A 17,285-nucleotide genomic window follows, 5' to 3' on the forward strand; every position below is an offset into this window, starting at 1 on the left:
TCTTTATGGGGATGAAGACATAAACAAAAAAAGTAAAATTAAGTAGAAATAAAATAATAAAAATCCAAATATCACTTTTTAAGACTCATCATTTAGCTGAACATACTTAGGAACTTGAAGTCAATGATGAGTTAAAGATAGGTTAGAATATGCAACTAACACATGTGATGGATATTTTATTAACATTCACGTTGGGTAAATAAAAAAAAAAGTATACAATCGGTCAAAAGAAAAAAAACCAGCTAACTATAATTTCATCGTATGATGCAAGGAATTAATATCATATACATCCATATTCACCATGAAAGCAAAATCAAACTCTGGATAACACTTTTGTGCCTACAAGAGAAACTTTAACTTTCTCCTAGCATTATAAAAGTTAGCACTATATGTACTTAATTGAATATTTTCTTAAGTAAAAATAAATATAAGATCATCTTGTTATATTACTCTATCTCTCACTATTAAACTTAATGAACGCATGTTATGAAATCCATCTTAAAAGCTTAGCATTTTCTTAACAGGGCTGGATATGATATTCTGCTGACTGGCTACCAAAACTTACTTTTAAGAAAGGGATTCTCAGAGATTTGTAATTCAACGGATGATGACTGCTCCAGGTATTCGGATTGGCGAAGGATCTCTTGTTTGACTTGATAGTCTAGAGATTCTATGCAAAAATAAAAGCAGAAGTTAACAATATGCCATTTCAAGTATTTTACAAATATCTTCACTTGTGCTTATTTTTGAAGGAAGGAAAATATGTATATCATCAAGTTCCTGAATATAAAGTCCCAATTCTAGAATATTCTAAGGTCTTGAGAGTATCACACACTTAACTGTGATTTCCAAATCTTTTTAAAATGGTCCCTCTTTTCTCACATATTTAAGATTTTTCCTGAAAGCTTACTTGAAGATATAAGGATATTTTAATTTAGAATGACATGAGACACATACAAAAATCTTAATTTCACTGAAGAGAGACATTTACAGAGATGAGAACTGAATCTCAGTTAGGTGAACAGTGCCTGACCTTCCCAAGAGGACAGGCTTTTTCTCCAGATGTGGGTTAACACAGATGTTGTGGGTTTTGATGCTTTTGTTTTGGGCGTGTCTTCCCAGGATGACTTATACTTTGCCAATTACCTAACCCCGGGGTCTGAAGCTTTCAGATGACCCATCATGATCAGTTTACAATTACATGAAGAATAATTTGTAACCAAATGTAATGTCCTTGACAGTATTAATAATTTTCTTTAAAATACATATTATAAACAAGGCATGGTAGCCCACACTTGTAATCCCAGTATTTGGGAGGCAGGAAGATGGCAGGTTCGTGGCCAGTCTCAGCTACTTAGTGAGACCGTCTGCAATTTAGTGAGACTCTGTTTCAAAATAAGAATAATAAAAAAAAGGGCTGGGGGAGTTGGGCATGGTGGCACAAGCTTGTAATCCCAGCATTTGAGAGGCTGAGACACGGGGATCATGGTTCGTAGCCAGCCTCAGCTACTTAGTAAGGTCCTTTGCAACTCAGTGAGACCCTGTTTCAAAATAAAAAATAAATAGGACTAGGGGTATAACTTGGAGATAGAATTCCCCTGGGTTCCATCCCAGTACCAATAAATAAATAAATAAATAAATAAATAAATAAATAAATAAATAGGGCCGGGTGTATAGCTCAGAAGAACACCCCTGGGTTTATCCCCGACACTGCAAAAATAATAAAAATAAAAATATATTATACCCAAATGCAAGAAAGTTGTCTATAACAACATCCTCACTGTCATCCAGAAAAGGGATATGCCTTTCTATGAGGCAAGAAAGAGGTGAAGTTACGGCCGGGCGTGGTGGCGCACGCTTGTAATCCCCACGCTTTGGAGGTGGAGACAGTAGGATCGCGTAGGTTCAAAGCCAGCCTCAGTTGGCTTAAGAGACCCTGTTTCCAAATAAGAAATAAAAAGTAGGTCTGGGAGTGTATCCCGGAGGTAGAAGGTCCCTGGGTTCCATCCCCAGTACCACCAAAAAAAAAATAAAAATAAAATAAAGATCAAGAACTATTAGCAGAGTTTTGCTGACCTGGGAAACTGTATCTCTGAAACAATAGGTTTGTCATGGAATATTGCAGCAAGAAGATGCTCTCAAATAATTTAAACCAAATAAAATTTAATAAATTCCAAATGCTACTTTTCTTCTTTAGAGATGGACTCTAATTATTTGGCCTTCATCCTGTATGCTGGAACCCATGGACTATCTTGTATAAATATAACTTTTAAGGCCATGAAGAAAGAGCAGTTTGTTTTGGCACTGGCTTTGGTAAACATAAAATTAAATATTTAGAGGGGTTGGCTCCAATAATAAATACATTTTATTTAGCTGCATTGCATTTAGCAATAAAAGGATTTGAATTTTTTTTTAGCAGAACATACACTCATCTCTCCTGACCACTTGCTATTCCCATATTCTTTCCCACTTTAGAGTTTCAACTTATCTTCCTGTATGTCTTATATTTCTTAGATTGCTTTTGAAGAAGCAATATGTATAAATGTATAGTTGAGTGTATCAGTCTTTGTTTGCAGACATCAGATACCATGACATAAGAGAAATATCCAATGGTTTGGTTCCTCACTATGCCCAACTTTACTGATAAAATATAGTTTATGTGTGGATATATACATGTATGCAAATGCATGCCTATTTCTTCATGAATATACAATAGTAAAGCTATATACAAATATATGGAGATAAGCAAATGAACATGACTGTTATTTAAATATGAGGTTATTTTATAAATTAAAAGAAAAAATGCACATTTTCTATCTGTTTCTCAGTAAGTTAAAACACTTCAGGTCTGAGAACTTTAGAAAGCTGGAGTCTGATTCGCCTCTAATTTTAAAGTTTCATGTATTTCCTGGAACATTACTACATCCATCAGTGGAAGCAGTCAAAGAAAAAGATTTGGAAAAAGTAAATTAAGCTCAGACAATGATAATGTCTTTCAATGAGCATGCTGTGAGACTTCAATTTTATCTTTCAGTAGTTCTATATAAAACTTGAATAAAATTCATCAGCACATGAAAAATTAGGATGCAGAATAAATCTTCAGATAAATACAAATTTCTTGAAGTACACGATAGACTTGCTCTATGAACTGAATAAATCTACAAGGAATTTGAATAAAGAATACGGCAAGGTTCAATTTGGATTTTGCATGCAAACCAAGGGGAAAGATTGATAACAGCTTCCCTGGAAGGAGTAGGCATTGCATATGTGCTTGTAAAATGCAACATTAAAAATCCACTATGATCGTGTTTCCCTTACATTTGAAGACACAGAATAATGTTTCCATGAACCTAGTCCACATAAAAGCTGATTGCGCATGTCTTCAAATGAAGCTCTCCTTCTTAGGCCCTTTGTAAGCTCACCACGGTGAGGTTCCCTCCCAGCCCTCCTCTCCTCAAGCATAGTTACCTCAACTTGGTCATAACCAAGAGAAGGATTCCACAGGTGGCTGTCATGCTCACAACAGCGTAGATGACTCGTCCTAGGGATAAAAGTTTGAAATATCACTGGATTTTTATAGGAAGTAAGTAAGGACAATATTAAAGACGACTGAGTTTTAACTGACCTTTGAAGGGGGAATGAAAACCGGTTAGAGTAAATTCCTTTGCATGTTTTCTGGTATGTAATGCAATGCCTTTGGAATGAGATAGGACTGGATAATCTGAAAGACAATGACAAAAATGAGATTATTTGACTATTATGTATTATTTTATCCCACGGTTGTCATCTGCTTAACATTACATTAAATTAAGGTAACAATTTATTTCCTTGATACTATTTGAATAAGTCTGATAGATTTTTATAAAAGCAGGGACACTAAGTTTTACCAGCTTATTCTCCTCTCCTTTTTGTGGTACTGGGTTTGAACCTAGGAGTTTCTACCTCTGGGCTACAGCTCAATCCTGCTTCATTGTTTATTTTGAAACACTGTCTCACTAAATTCCAGTACACTGCTAACCTCTACCCTGCAATCCTCTCTGTCTCAGCCTCCAAAGTACTTGGGATTACAGGGGAGCGCCACCATGCAGGATTTTCTCCTCTAATTTTAATCAGATAATTTTCTTATATAAACTTTTTTTGCAAACCATTGTTAGTAAAAAAAAAAGGTTATAATTTATTATACTTTATCTAGAGATAAGGAAAATATAAGTAACTTTAGGCTACCCAGTGGGATATTGGGGAAAATCCCTTTTTACAAGAGTGATTATTTTTAACATGCTTTTACACACATTATCTGTAAAGGGCTTTTACAGATATCTAATTTCCATAAAACCCACTGTGATCTCCCATAAAGGAAAGTCCCTAAAACAAACAAGCCATGTACTCTTTTGCTAAGAAAGAGTAAGACACGGTTTCATTTATATCTGCTGTTCTTTCTCTCTTTCACCACCCCTACCCTTACTTTTCTACTTCCACCAGCTTCAGTTTCTCCCATTAAGACCCATTGTTGTCTTCACAGAGGGCTACTTCTCGTTGCTCTGAAGTCCCATCTTGCCCGTGTTCCTGAGAAATACAATCCCACTGATTTCCGTGGCCTCACAACTCTTAAAAAGCCCACATCCCAGTGTCCTGGTGTTTAAAAAGATAGCTCTCCCTATGTGGATATATTATTTTATACTTCTTTTTCACTTTGAAAGACAAGAAGATATCATCTTAAAAATTAATTGCCAGATATATTTTAGCTGATTTATATTGATAACTTCAAAAAGAAAGCACCCCTAGTTCTAACTAGGTTTTTTAAAAAATACAAATGTAAAGCCGGGCGTGGAGGCCCACGCTTGTAATCCCCGCACTTGGGAGGCGGAGACAGGAGGATCGCGCAGGTTCGAAATCAGCCGCGCTGGCTTAAGAGACCCTGTTTCCAAATAAAAAAGTATTAAATAGGTCTGGGAGTGTAGCCTGGAGGTAGAAGGGCTTCCAGGAACCCCAGTACCACCAAAATAAAAAAACAAAATGTAAACTGTAACACATAGCTACATAGCCAATGTCTTTGATAATAAGGATGATTCAGGTCAGTTTGGAGGCACTTAAAAAAAAAAGGATAATGAGGGAAAGCCTGAATTTGAGAAAGGCTATGGGGTTCTCTATTCTAGATGATGCTTCATGCAACTGGGGGCCTGGCATCTGACTAGGAGAAGACAATTGTTTGAGAACTGAGCGTATCAGATTGTGAGGGTTTACATCCGATGGCAGCTCATAACAGTAGGCTCTGAGCAGAGGAGAGAGATTAGAAGACCTAACTGAAGGTCCCACCCAGTGCTGTCTCTTCCTCCCATGGCTGCTGCTGTACAGAAGCCTGATCCTTGGAACCCAAAGTTTGAGCTCTACGGTAGGGCTAATCAGTAGATTGAAGTTTCAGTATAAAACTTTCAGGGTAGGTTGAAGAGAAGCAGCTCAAGAAAGGAACTAGAAAAATCAATGATTCTTCACGATGAAGCTCATTCTCCAGCTTGGGATGGAGCTCCGTAGTAGAGTTTTTGTTAGTGTGTACAGGACTCCAGTTCAAAACTTTAGCACAATTAAAACATTTTTAGTTCAAGGGTTTAAACCCCCAAGTTGCATATTAGGTTCCCATATATTAAGAAAGAAACTTTCCCTTCTCAGGAAAGGAAAAATAGATCTCTTCAGAATATAAAAGCAATAGTGTATGTGTGTGTGTGTGTGTGTGTGTGTGTGTGTGTGTGTGTGTGTTTATAAAAAAAATTTGCTATTCACTGTGAAGTTGGAACTGAAAAATCGAGCAATTTCAAATAACATTGTTTTTATAATAATGGTTCATTTTTATAAGAATTACATTAATCAATAGAATGTTCAGATTTTTAGTGAAATAAATGATAATAAAATATTTTATTCAAATTGATTCAGAATATGAAGGATGAATAGTTTGCTTCTTTAAAAAACCTATGATATATTTTGGTTTTAGAAAAACTCATTTCTTAAAATATGTGAACATCCATATAAAACACACATTGACCGATTAATTACTCAAATGATTTTATGATTTTCTGTTATGAAATTACATCCTGAATTTTTGTCTGATTAGAACCACAATTTGACTTATCTTTGTATAAGAAAAGTGTGCTATTTTGACAACTTAGTGTATCTTTTAGACATAAAACTACCCAAAGTAATTGTTGAACATTCACCTCGCAAAGTTTAGAGAGAATCCTCTCACTCACCAAATTTCACTCACATGGAACTCATTAACAAAGTCCTAATAGATCAATGACAGAAATATTAGCTAATGATCCCAGTGAAAATTTAAATGTGTCTAGCAGTCACTCCAAAATCTTAAATATTGTACCCTCGGAGGATACCGAGTATCAGTTAGAGAGATTAATATGACTGAGGCTTTCTTGGCTACTGAAGCCCATTGGAGAGTCTTCCCCACCTTTTATAAATACTGAGGTTTACAGTGTTTTATAACCATGAAATTAAAGTTGGCAGAGTTGATTACCAGCCTCAGTTCCACACCATCTGCTGCATTTTAGATACACACAGCCAGTGACTTGTTTATCTTAACTTATACCCTAGAGGAATTAAGGACTACTATAAAATCCCTGTACATTTGATGGGAAATCAAGATAATTTCAACCTTGCATTAAGAACAACTTTAGTGTTCTCCCCAAATGAGTTGAGGAGATGTAATCAATCTATTTTATTGCTGTTTTATCAAAATCCTTGTGCAACAGTGACTGAGAGCTGACAAAAACTTAATTCTGATTTCTATAATTTGTGTAGAATGATGAGTGCATTGTAAAAGGTGTGGCAGATCAGATATAAAATTGTCATTCTAAAATAAATATCAGGGCTGGGGATGTAGCTCAGGGGTAAAGCCCAGTGTGGGCAATGCCCTGAGTTCAATCTCCAGCACTGCAAAATATAAAAAAAATTAAACTAGAAACAGATGTCAGGATGTTTGAAAAGTAATATTTGGAGTAGAAATTAAACATGTCCCAAATTACAAATTTTTAAACCTTCATTTTATTTCATTTTAATTAAAACATAACTTAGAAAAGTCAACTTGGAGGGAAAAAATTGCCTTATCTAGAAGCAGTTTAATGGGGAAGAATGTGTTCCCTAAATCGAACCATAATTTTACCTTGAATTATGGTATGCAAGCACTAGGAGAATTTGTAATAAATATGATAAATATAAGATAGTGATGGGAATAATTAGCACAAATATTTTATAACTTTAATAACCATTTCATATGTGGAAGTTCTTGATGTACAAGTGTTTTTTTAATTAAAAGTGTATAAATGACAGGAACTTTCACTGTCTAGATAGGTTTCTGATATCATCATTTGAAATTGAACAATTCACTAATGACTTACATTTGGGAAAGTGTGAGGTTTATCTGGATGGCTTACAGAATTTTCCTTATAGACTGATTGAAAACCCCAGGGGAAAGAGAATTAAGAGAAAAACAAAGAAATGGAAAACATTTTAGGAAGTTGTTATGGTTATTGAAAATGATGATGGCCGGGCGTGGTGGTGCACGCTTGTAATCCCAGCCTTCGGGAGGCCGAGATCGGAGGATCATGGTTCTCAGACAGCCTCAGCTACTTAGTGAGGCCCTCTGCAACTCAGTGAGACCCGGTTTCAAAATAAAGAATAAAAAGTAGGGCTTGGGTTCCATTCCCAGTACTGAAGAAAAAAAAAATGAGATGACCTAGAAAGTTTTGTAAGTATTTGAGTTCAGAATGGAAACACATGCAATTGAAGTATCTCTTTCCTGCACATAAACTTTAAATCTGCAGGAGAAAGCTGAAAATCAAAGTGCAGCTCTTTGTGTTTTGATCTGCCTTATCTTAGCCTTCTTGAGAATCTGCAATGTGCCTATCGAATTTACAATAAAATTAATGTCATCCCAAGGCCAGACCCTAAAAATTATATAATGGCCAAAATTTATTTGTTATCAACTTTCACCTATGTAATAGTATCATCAGTCACTGTCATGGTGATTTAAAAAATGTTTAGTTTTTTCTTACTGTTAACTGACGAGTGTCTTCATGTAAATTAATTTTCACCATTTCTTATAAATCCAGTGTTTGCGCTGTAAAGCATAGACCTGATCATGAAAATTTTGTTAAAAAGTTTTTTGTTTTTTTTTTTTTTGCTGGGACGTTAATTCTATTGTTCAAATTTATTTATGGGCGAGGAGTAAGCATGTTGAGTATTAGAGATACATTAAAAAAGTGAATAATTTTTAGTTTTTGCATTGTCAACTGAGATTACTCATACCTGTTTGCAAGATTGTTTTGAAGATTAAAGCAACTATGAGACTAACAGAATTCTTGGGGACTCCATGAAAAATAATGCTCAATCCAAATGAGAAGGAAGAACACGGATAAATTGGATAGCTCTGCTGGTTCTTTTTTTCCTCCCTTTCCCTTTCCTCAACCCTCTCCCTTTCTTCTTTCTTATCCTTCTTCAACAAGTACAGTTAAGCATTTACTGTTGACAGACACCCTGGATACTAAGGTGAGTGATGTACTCTTCAGTGTTGTTTATATCAGGTTGCTGCTTTTGCCGTCACCTCCCAAAGATCGCTCTAAAGGCGAGGTCTCAGGAACCATCCCATCTCTCTCCTCCCCGTCCTTTCTCAGTAGTATATTTCCATCCATCTTGAGAGAATCCCTACTTCTCCATTACTCAACACTGCAACTACTTTCTGTGATTATCCTTTATCACACAAATGTCACAAAAGAATTGTTCACACACCGGTCTCCCTTCCTCACGCCATCTCACGGAACAACACTTTCAAACAGGTTTTCGCCCCCACTCTTCCTCTGGAATTATTCTTTGGAACTTTAAAGGTCACATAAGGCCTTCTTGGACATTTCAATTTGTTTTTGTTTTTTTCTTATTGGCTTCTCCTACTATTCCTAATTTATAAACGCCAGAATTCTAGAAAATTCAGTTCTAGCCTTTCTGCTGAATAAGAAGAAATCTAATAATTTCACCATGCGGTCTCAATTCCCAATGGCTCCAAGCCAATTACAGACCAATCCAGCTGCTTTCTTGACACCTTTGCATGCATGTCATAAACCATCTCAAATTTACATTTTTTCTTGCTAAATTAATTTTGTTATCTGCATTTCTCATCTCAGTAAATTGCACAACCTATCCATGTTATTCAGATAATCTGAAAGTGGTCTTTGATTATTTTCCATTTACCTAAATTACATGCCCCATTAGACAGTGAGTTCTACTAATGTTAACAGAATTTCCTCTCTCTCTCTCTCTCTCTCTCTCTCTCTCTCTCTCTCTCTCTCTCTCTCTCCCTCTCTCTCTCTCCCCTCCCTCCCTCCCTCTCTCTCTCTACTCTCTACTCTCTCTCTCCTCCTCCTCCTCCTCCTCCTCCTCCTCCTCTCTCCTCTCTCCTCTCTCCTCTCTCTTTCCCTCCCTCCCTCTCTCTCTTTCTCTCCTCCCTCCCCCTCTTTCTCCTCTCTTTCTTTCTCTCTCTCTCCCTCCCTCCCTCCCTCTCTCTCTTTCTCTTTCTCCTCTCTCTCTCTTTCTCTTTCTCTTTCTCTCTCCCCTCCCTCCATCTCTCTTTCCCCTCCCTCCCTCTCTCTCTCCTCCCTCTCTCTCTCCTCTCTCTCTCCCCCCTCTCTCCTTTCTTTCTCTCCTTCCCTCCCTCCCTCCCTCCCTTGCAGATTTGAAATCAGCCTCAGCATCTTAATGAGGCTGTCAGCAACTCAGAGCGTACCTCAGAAGCAGAATGCCCCTGAGTTCAATACCCACCACAAAAACGAGAAAAAAAAATTCTATAATTGGCTTTTTACTGAATTTAGATGAAAACTGAAGGACTCTGTCGTGTCTAGAAGGTCCTACCTGATCTAAGCCCTACTGATCTCTCTAGCATTTTGTTTAAAATTTATTTTTATTATTTTTTATTTTTTATATTGAATTTTTATTCCATATACATGATTTCATACTTTTATTATTTGTAGTTATACATCATGGTGAGATTAAAAGTGATACGTTTATACATGCACACATCACTTGGTTTACTTCCTTCTCCACCCCAGCATACTCCCCACTCCTCCTTCACCATACATGTTAGTGAGATTGGTGGAGACACATTCATGCAAGGACATAGCATTGTCCAATATGCTATTCTTAATTTTGCCCATTTTATTTCAGTCACTAGAAATCTTCCTTCCTTCCTTCCTTCCTTCCTTCCTTCCTTCCTTCCTTCCTTCCTCCTCTCTCTTCCTTCCTTTCTTTTTTTTAAACACACTAAGTATTTGTTGCAAGAGTATTTTGGCATCTGCTCTTACTACTTTGTGGAATAGACTTCTTCACTTCAAATGTCTACCTAGACCCTACCTGCTTGGAAAGATCTTCCCAGAACATTTCACTGAAGTAGTATCTTTTGCCATATGTATTTTAGAAATAAGATTTCAGGAAGACCCAGGAGATCCAAACCATTTTAAAAGCAGCAGACTTTTCTAAGCTCTTTTCCAGGAAGCACCAGTTCTGGGTAATAATTTTGCATGTTAAGCAAATAAAAGATGCCATAAATAAAAGACTTGGGAAAGTCTGTGTAAGACAAAATAAATGATCTTCCCTTTTTTGCTACAAGTGTTTCCATTTTTTAAAAATATAACAGATTGGAACACATTAACTAAATTTATTTCCTCAGGGGATAAATCTGAGAATATATGAAAAACTCTTGAAAAATATGGGCATACTTGGTTGCTAGACAAGCATTTATTTATGTTGGGCAAGAACAAGATGTTCATTGAAGCTTCTTATTTCTAACTATTCCTTGGAAAAATCAGAACACCACACTGATGATATTCTGTGTCCACAAATAAAAACAATAATTTATAACCCTTACCTTTACTAAGCACTGGTCTGCACAGGCACCTGGCACTACAATTTCTCCTCTGCTCTATCCCTGGGCACCTAGCAAATCATTCAGCTATGGTTTGGGAAATTCTTGACCTCCCAAATGCAACTCCTATTGCCCCTTAGAGAGGTCGGTGTGATGTGCTATTAATCCCACGTTTGCTGCTATTTAATCTGCCATTCTTCAATTCCCCAGCACATTCCTGTGGGATACGGAGAGTACAGAATCTGCTGTATACTTAGGAGGCCCATTCTAGCTGAACCAGAAAGAGTTCATGGGTCATTTATTCCTAGTCACAGAAACCACCATATTTGGACCCAAGTAAAAAATGCCTAGTTCAGTGATTCCTTCCTATTTCAAAGTTAGCACCATGAGAAGCGACCTGGGGTTAGAGCCACAGGATGACACATGGCCCAGCTCTCCTCGAGTCCTCAGTCTAGTTCCCAGTATGGGAAATAACGAGAGAATTAAGTGAGGCGGAATCAACAAGAGTCAACCAGAAAAATGGATCATATTTAGGGGTTGGTGGGATATGAAACTAATTTGCATCGTGAGTGTCCCTAGAAATTCGGTTAAGGAAGGTGGAGATAAGGAAGATAAAATCAGAATCAGTAAAGAGCAGTGGGTACTTCTGTGTGGAGGAACGGCAGGTTGTTGGGCATGAGAAGATAAAAATAAAAACAGACAGTAGAAGCTGGAGTGGAGAAGAGAGGGAGTGTAGGGATATATTTAAAGATATTTCTCTTGACAAAGAGAATGCAGAGCCTATTAGCACATATGTTACAATCTAGTGTCGCCTAAGTACTGGCTCTGTCTCCTGTTCGCTCAGTCATTTTAAGCCAGGTTTTGAGACTGTATTCTCCTCTTTATAACAAGGTAATAAGGAACACAGAAAAGTTGTTAAAATCAAATAAAAGCCAAGCATGGTCGTGCATGCCTGTAATCCCAGTACTTGGGAGGCTGAGATAGTAGGATAGAAGATTCGAGGCCAGCCTCAGCAACTTAAACTCTCAGCAACCAGGTTCAGAGAGTTACTTTAACCTCTGAGCCACATGCTTCTCATATGTAGCAAGGAATTTGCGATAGACTGCTATGTTTTGCACAGATTTGCTCCTCTTTCCCTGTTTAAAAAAAAAAAAAAAAAAAAATATATATATATATATATATATATATATATATATATATATATATTTTTTTTTTTTTTCCAACCATCCAGTGCTCCGTGAGTGAAAACACTACTTTCAGTGATAGGTGCAAGTTTCCAGCTCTTCTGACATTGGCCTTGACCTTGACTTTCATGAGTGAAAAATGTGAGCAAAAACCAACTGTGAGAAGCTGAAGAGTGATACTGCCAGGAGAATGGCATGTTCCAGATAGTGGCTATCACTTTAGTTTGAATCTAAAAGTGGGAAGCCAATCCCTAGCCACTTACATATAGCATCACTAGGAATAATTTTTTTTAAAAACTATTGAAATTTGGCTATTAAATATCTATACTTAATAGATATTAGCCTAGCAGAGGCTGACAAATTCAGGGTTAATTACATATAACTGATGAAAATTGTTGACAGATGGCAGATGCTTAATGTATTTTAGTCCATTCTTTTCTCTCCTTTTATTTATCTGTCAATGAAATTGTAGGTAGAGGGAGAAGAAAAATGTTTTAAAAAATTGTGTTGTGTTTCTGATGCTACAACCAAATACCTGAGAAAATCAGCTTTAAAGAGGAAATATTCGTTATTTTGGCTCATAAATTTGGAGTTTTTAGTTTGTGGTGGCTTGATCATCATTCTGGGGCTGTTTAAACACAGTATATCATGGCCTATAGTGTGAGGTAGAGGAAAACTTCAGTAGTTTAGATTTAGATTGGCTCCCAGCCCTCATGGAAACAAGATAGCAATGTTGGAAGTGAGGCTTAGTTGCTAAGGAGGGGTCTCTGGGGATATAGAATTGGGGATTCTACATGGTTCCTCCTATTCCTGTTCTCTCTGATTTCCAGCCCCTCTGATATGGGAGCAGAGCCATGCTCTCCATCTTTCTGCTTTCTGTCTCCATGTTCTGAGCTCTGCAGACCTGGCCTCACATGGACTGGATCCTAAAATCCCCCACAACTGTGAGCAAATAAATCTTCCTTCCTCGAAATTTTGTGGCCAGTCATTTTGGATTACAGCAGTGAAAATGTTGACTGAGACAACCACGGACCTCATGGCAGCTGTGGAGCAGAGAAAGAAAAAGAGAGAGAGAGAGAGGGCCCTAATAACCCCTTCAGGGGCACACCCCCGTTGACCAACTTCCTTCTATGAGGCCCCACCTCTAAAGGTTCCCACATCTCCCCACAGAGCCATGAGCTGGTGACTAAGCCTTTAGCACATGATTTGGAGACTTTTAAGATCCAAACCATTACAAAGTTTAAAAAAGTGAGAAAGAGAGAGAGGGGACTTAAAAAGATATGGGTAGCCTTGTAGCATATTTTCTTTTTGGAAGCAGGCATACTTTTCCTCTGGTTTTGGAAATACTAGGGAGTTGGATATTCATTCAATGCATTCTCTCCTTGGTTATCACGCAGGATTATTAATTTCAAGTGTACCTTATTAGAAATATATATGAGATGCAGCATCATTGTATCTACTAGGATTTAAATTATATCTCAATCCATTAAAACCTCATCATCATTGTTCATGAACACCTCCAGACTGTATTACAAGACACGATATTAGCCCCTTTGTAAATATGGATTTTCCAGCTAGAATTTATCTTTACATAAACCCACAAAGAAATAATGAGAATAAGAAATCAAAATGCATTACTAGTGAATGTAGGCAATAGGATGTTGTGAAGAGTAGGGTAACATAAAGGAAAGAGGACACCATTTGTTTTCCAGCTATAAATTCAGAATCCTGCACTAAAGTCGGCTAAGTGTTTGGCTTGGATTTATCTTTTAACTTAAAAAATCTATGATCCAGCTTCCTATTCTCCTAAATTAGAAAAATAATACTTATTGGCTAATTATGATGAAGTATGTTGCAGAGGGTAGACATACAGCGAAAGCTATGATTTTTTAATTAGAAAATACATTTTGGTAGTGATTACACAGCGTTATTAACTGAAGCCTAGAGGATTGAAGATTTCTCGCTGCTGTCAGTGTAGGTTTTGATTTAATAGGTCAAGGGAGAAGGAAGATAAAGTATTAGGCATCCATAATTTCAAAAATCCCTCTAGCCTCAATGTATAATCATGTTGGAGAACCACTGGAGAGAGTGGAAAACATGATTTTGGTGGTGAAAGAGAAATAAGATTGTAAACTGCATTATGGCATATAATGTGAGATATAACCTCTTAATAAGAGAGAGGAGGGACAAAGGGAGAGAGGGAAAGTGAAAGTTATGTTGAATAGTTACAGACCTTTATAAAGTAAGCAAGTGAGTAGCCAAGTACAAGGATGATTACTGGTAAGCCAGTTTTACCAACTGAAACAAAGTATTCTGATCGGTAAGAGATGTCACCACTTTAAAAGTTCCTCTGTAGCTAGATACCCGACAGTATTAAAAGAACAGAAACAATTAAAGGCAACAATATTTCTATTGTAGGATAGGTACACTGGAATGGAAGTTTGTGCCAATGCATAGTGAGAAAAATTGACAGGGTCAAGGCGGTCCTGCAGAAGTGCTGGAAGTAGCTATTAGGGTTGTAGACATGTGCTCGGTGTAAGCTTTCAAGGTAATAACTACCATATGTTGTTTAAACAAAATACCATTGTAATTTTTAGACAGTCTATTACACAAGGAAGAGGAAGAATGAATGGAGATGCAGGTAGTGGAACTTAAAACACCAACGACAGCATCTTCATCCCTGGGCCCCGGTAACATGCCATTGTGCGTCTCTAAGCCAAGTCACCCGGGCAAACTGATTTATGCAGTTCTCCGTCTCTCAGAATACCTTGCCTGCCCAGGAATGCAGACATGCCATCAGTTACATTAGTAACTGACCTCTTTTGCAGTTGAGTTGTTTTGAAAGACTCTATCACAGTCCTCCCGTGGGTGTCTGGCCACCTGACTCAGGTATTAATGTAGTAATAAGACAGCAGTACCAAAGATATGACAGATTTGAAGTAGGCCGGTGGTTGGAAAATTGAAGCAGCCTCAGTGGCAATCAAATAAAACCACTGTGCCATAAAGCAGAAGTAGCCAAAAGGAAACGGGGAAGCAGGAATAGTCCCTGTCTGAGAGGCACACTGTCAGAACAGGGCTAAGTGCTCACACGTGCCAAAACACAGCTTTCATCCATTCCACGATATTTTATCTAGTTTGAAAACTAATTTTCTTGCTGTGATTCATACCACATGCCCTAAATATATACTTTACAAAGAGTAATAGGCAAAAAAAGTCATGCACATATTTTAGTTTGCTAGATACCAATGTGATTTTGGAGCAGTCTTGCGACCTCTAGACTAAGAGAATATTTACTGTTTGCAGTGCTGTGAGGGACTTTCATGGATCAATAAAAAGAATGCTAGCAGAAGATTTGAAAAATCTGAGACTAATGGAAAATGAACTATTGCCATCACCAAAGGGTCCTTAGCAAAGCCCTTACTTGTTGCTAACCTATCTCATCAAAGGAACTTTATTTGTCTAAGTACCAAACACTTTTTCTCCTAAGGAATCCCCCTTTAAGATGATATCCCAGCATGTAGGTGCCAGGGTAATAACTATTAAGTGCCCACATATGGTGTTTTATGGGAATACATCTGATGCTATTATAACTTTGTCACAAGAATATTTGGCTGTTTAAGCCAGGAATACACATGCTCATAATAAATGATTTTTATGACTTCACGTACACAATCACAATGCAAAAGAAATATAAAGGAAAGACGACTTACTTTATGAAGCTTTGGCACTGAGTCCATCCCCAATTATAGGCAGCCAGGGGATTGCATGGAGCCAACCAAAGCATAAGGGTAGAAAATGGAAAAGATAACACAAGGCTTTCACATACTGAAGTCTATTATTGTTCAAATTCTGACAATATTGTTGTGTCATTTTATTTCTCTCCCTAATCCTGAATGTTTCTTTCTTCTCTACTGATGCCGAAGAGGGAGTTGTCTACTCATCAATGGCAACCCTTTCATCTTCCTCTTTGGCGGAGAGCAAACAACAAAGGTGGTCATGGGTGATTCATACACTTCATGCTCGGTGGAAGGCTTGTTTCTTCCCTCTTCTTTAACAACACCTAAGCCTTTAAGAGGAGAACTGGGAGAAAGTGAAGCTAGGAGGCAGCTCTTCTCCTATTGTCTTGGTCGAGGGTTTTGTACACTTCAATATTTCCAGATTACAGCCGTGTGAAGCATTTTCTGCAAAATAAGAAGCCAAGCCAAATTTGCTGGGTTTCAGGTCTGCAGACAAAATGTGAACCAGCTGGGTTTTATTGGGAACTTTTGTGTGCAAGAAAATCTAGTGGTGAAACTAAAGCCGGCCTTTGTATCTATTGGAATGGGCTGTTGTCTGTAGGGACTCTCCCCCTGTGTTTCTTCTCTTGAGAGAGTTGTGAATTTTGAAAGGTCCTAAGATAAAACCTGCCAGACAGCTCCTTAGCGTATCTGCTTAAATCTTGGCCAACAGAGGCAGAAGGTACAACCAGATGTGATGCAATGTCTGTCTTTGTCAGATTTTTAGAAAGAAGCTGGTTCTCTCTCTCTAATCTGTTATTGAAATACCCAATTAAAACAGATTCCTTAAACGCATTCATTAAAAAAAATAAAAGTCAACGCCTGCATTCATTGGAACTTGCGCACATAGGCAATAGTACCTGGCCAAAACGGCAAAAAAAAAAAAAAAAAATGGCCAAGTTACTGGATTTGATGATGGCAAGGTCCTACCTCCTATAAAATGAGGCGGAAATTGTTGTGTTCTTTGCTAAAATTGTTTGCAGCCTCAAGGATTTGCACATATAGTAGTAGAAGCAAAGGACCATATCTTATTATAATTATGAAACACATCACTTATAAAGCAGTGTAGAATTAGGAAAACAATAACATAACAGTAACAATAACCGAGCATGAAGTGTATGAATCACCCGTGACCACCTTTGTTGTTTGCTCTCCGCCAAAGAGGAAGATGAAAGGGTTGCCATTGATGAGTAGACAGCTCACTCTTCAGCATCAGTAGAGAAGAAAGAAACATTCAGAATTAGGGAGAGAAATAAAACAACACAACAATATTGTCAGAATTTGAACAATAACAGCACCTACATGCTGGGATATCATCTTAAAGGGGGATTCCTTAGGAAAAATATTGTTTGGTACTTAGACAAATAAAGTTCCTTTGATGAGATAGGTTAGCAACAAGTAAGGGCTTTGCTAAGG

At 37.4% G+C, this 17,285-nt stretch overlaps 1 protein-coding gene across 1 annotated transcript in view; it reads right to left on the reverse strand.

Annotated features, from left to right (window-relative positions):
* Positions 1–17,285, reverse strand: part of GFRAL (GDNF family receptor alpha like) — a gene marked incomplete at both ends in the record, with an annotated part of 68,877 nt that overhangs the window by 9,254 nt on the left and 42,338 nt on the right. Inside the window, 2 exons of the mRNA XM_080700066.1 lie at positions 3,469–3,541; positions 3,626–3,721. Of these exons, the coding sequence (XP_080556192.1) occupies positions 3,469–3,541; positions 3,626–3,721 (169 nt within the window). The remainder of the gene's footprint in view (positions 1–3,468; positions 3,542–3,625; positions 3,722–17,285) is intronic.

This window comes from Muscardinus avellanarius, assembly GCF_963383645.1.
Source record: "Muscardinus avellanarius genome assembly, chromosome: 8".
In the NCBI taxonomy this organism is placed as follows: domain Eukaryota; kingdom Metazoa; phylum Chordata; class Mammalia; order Rodentia; family Gliridae; genus Muscardinus; species Muscardinus avellanarius.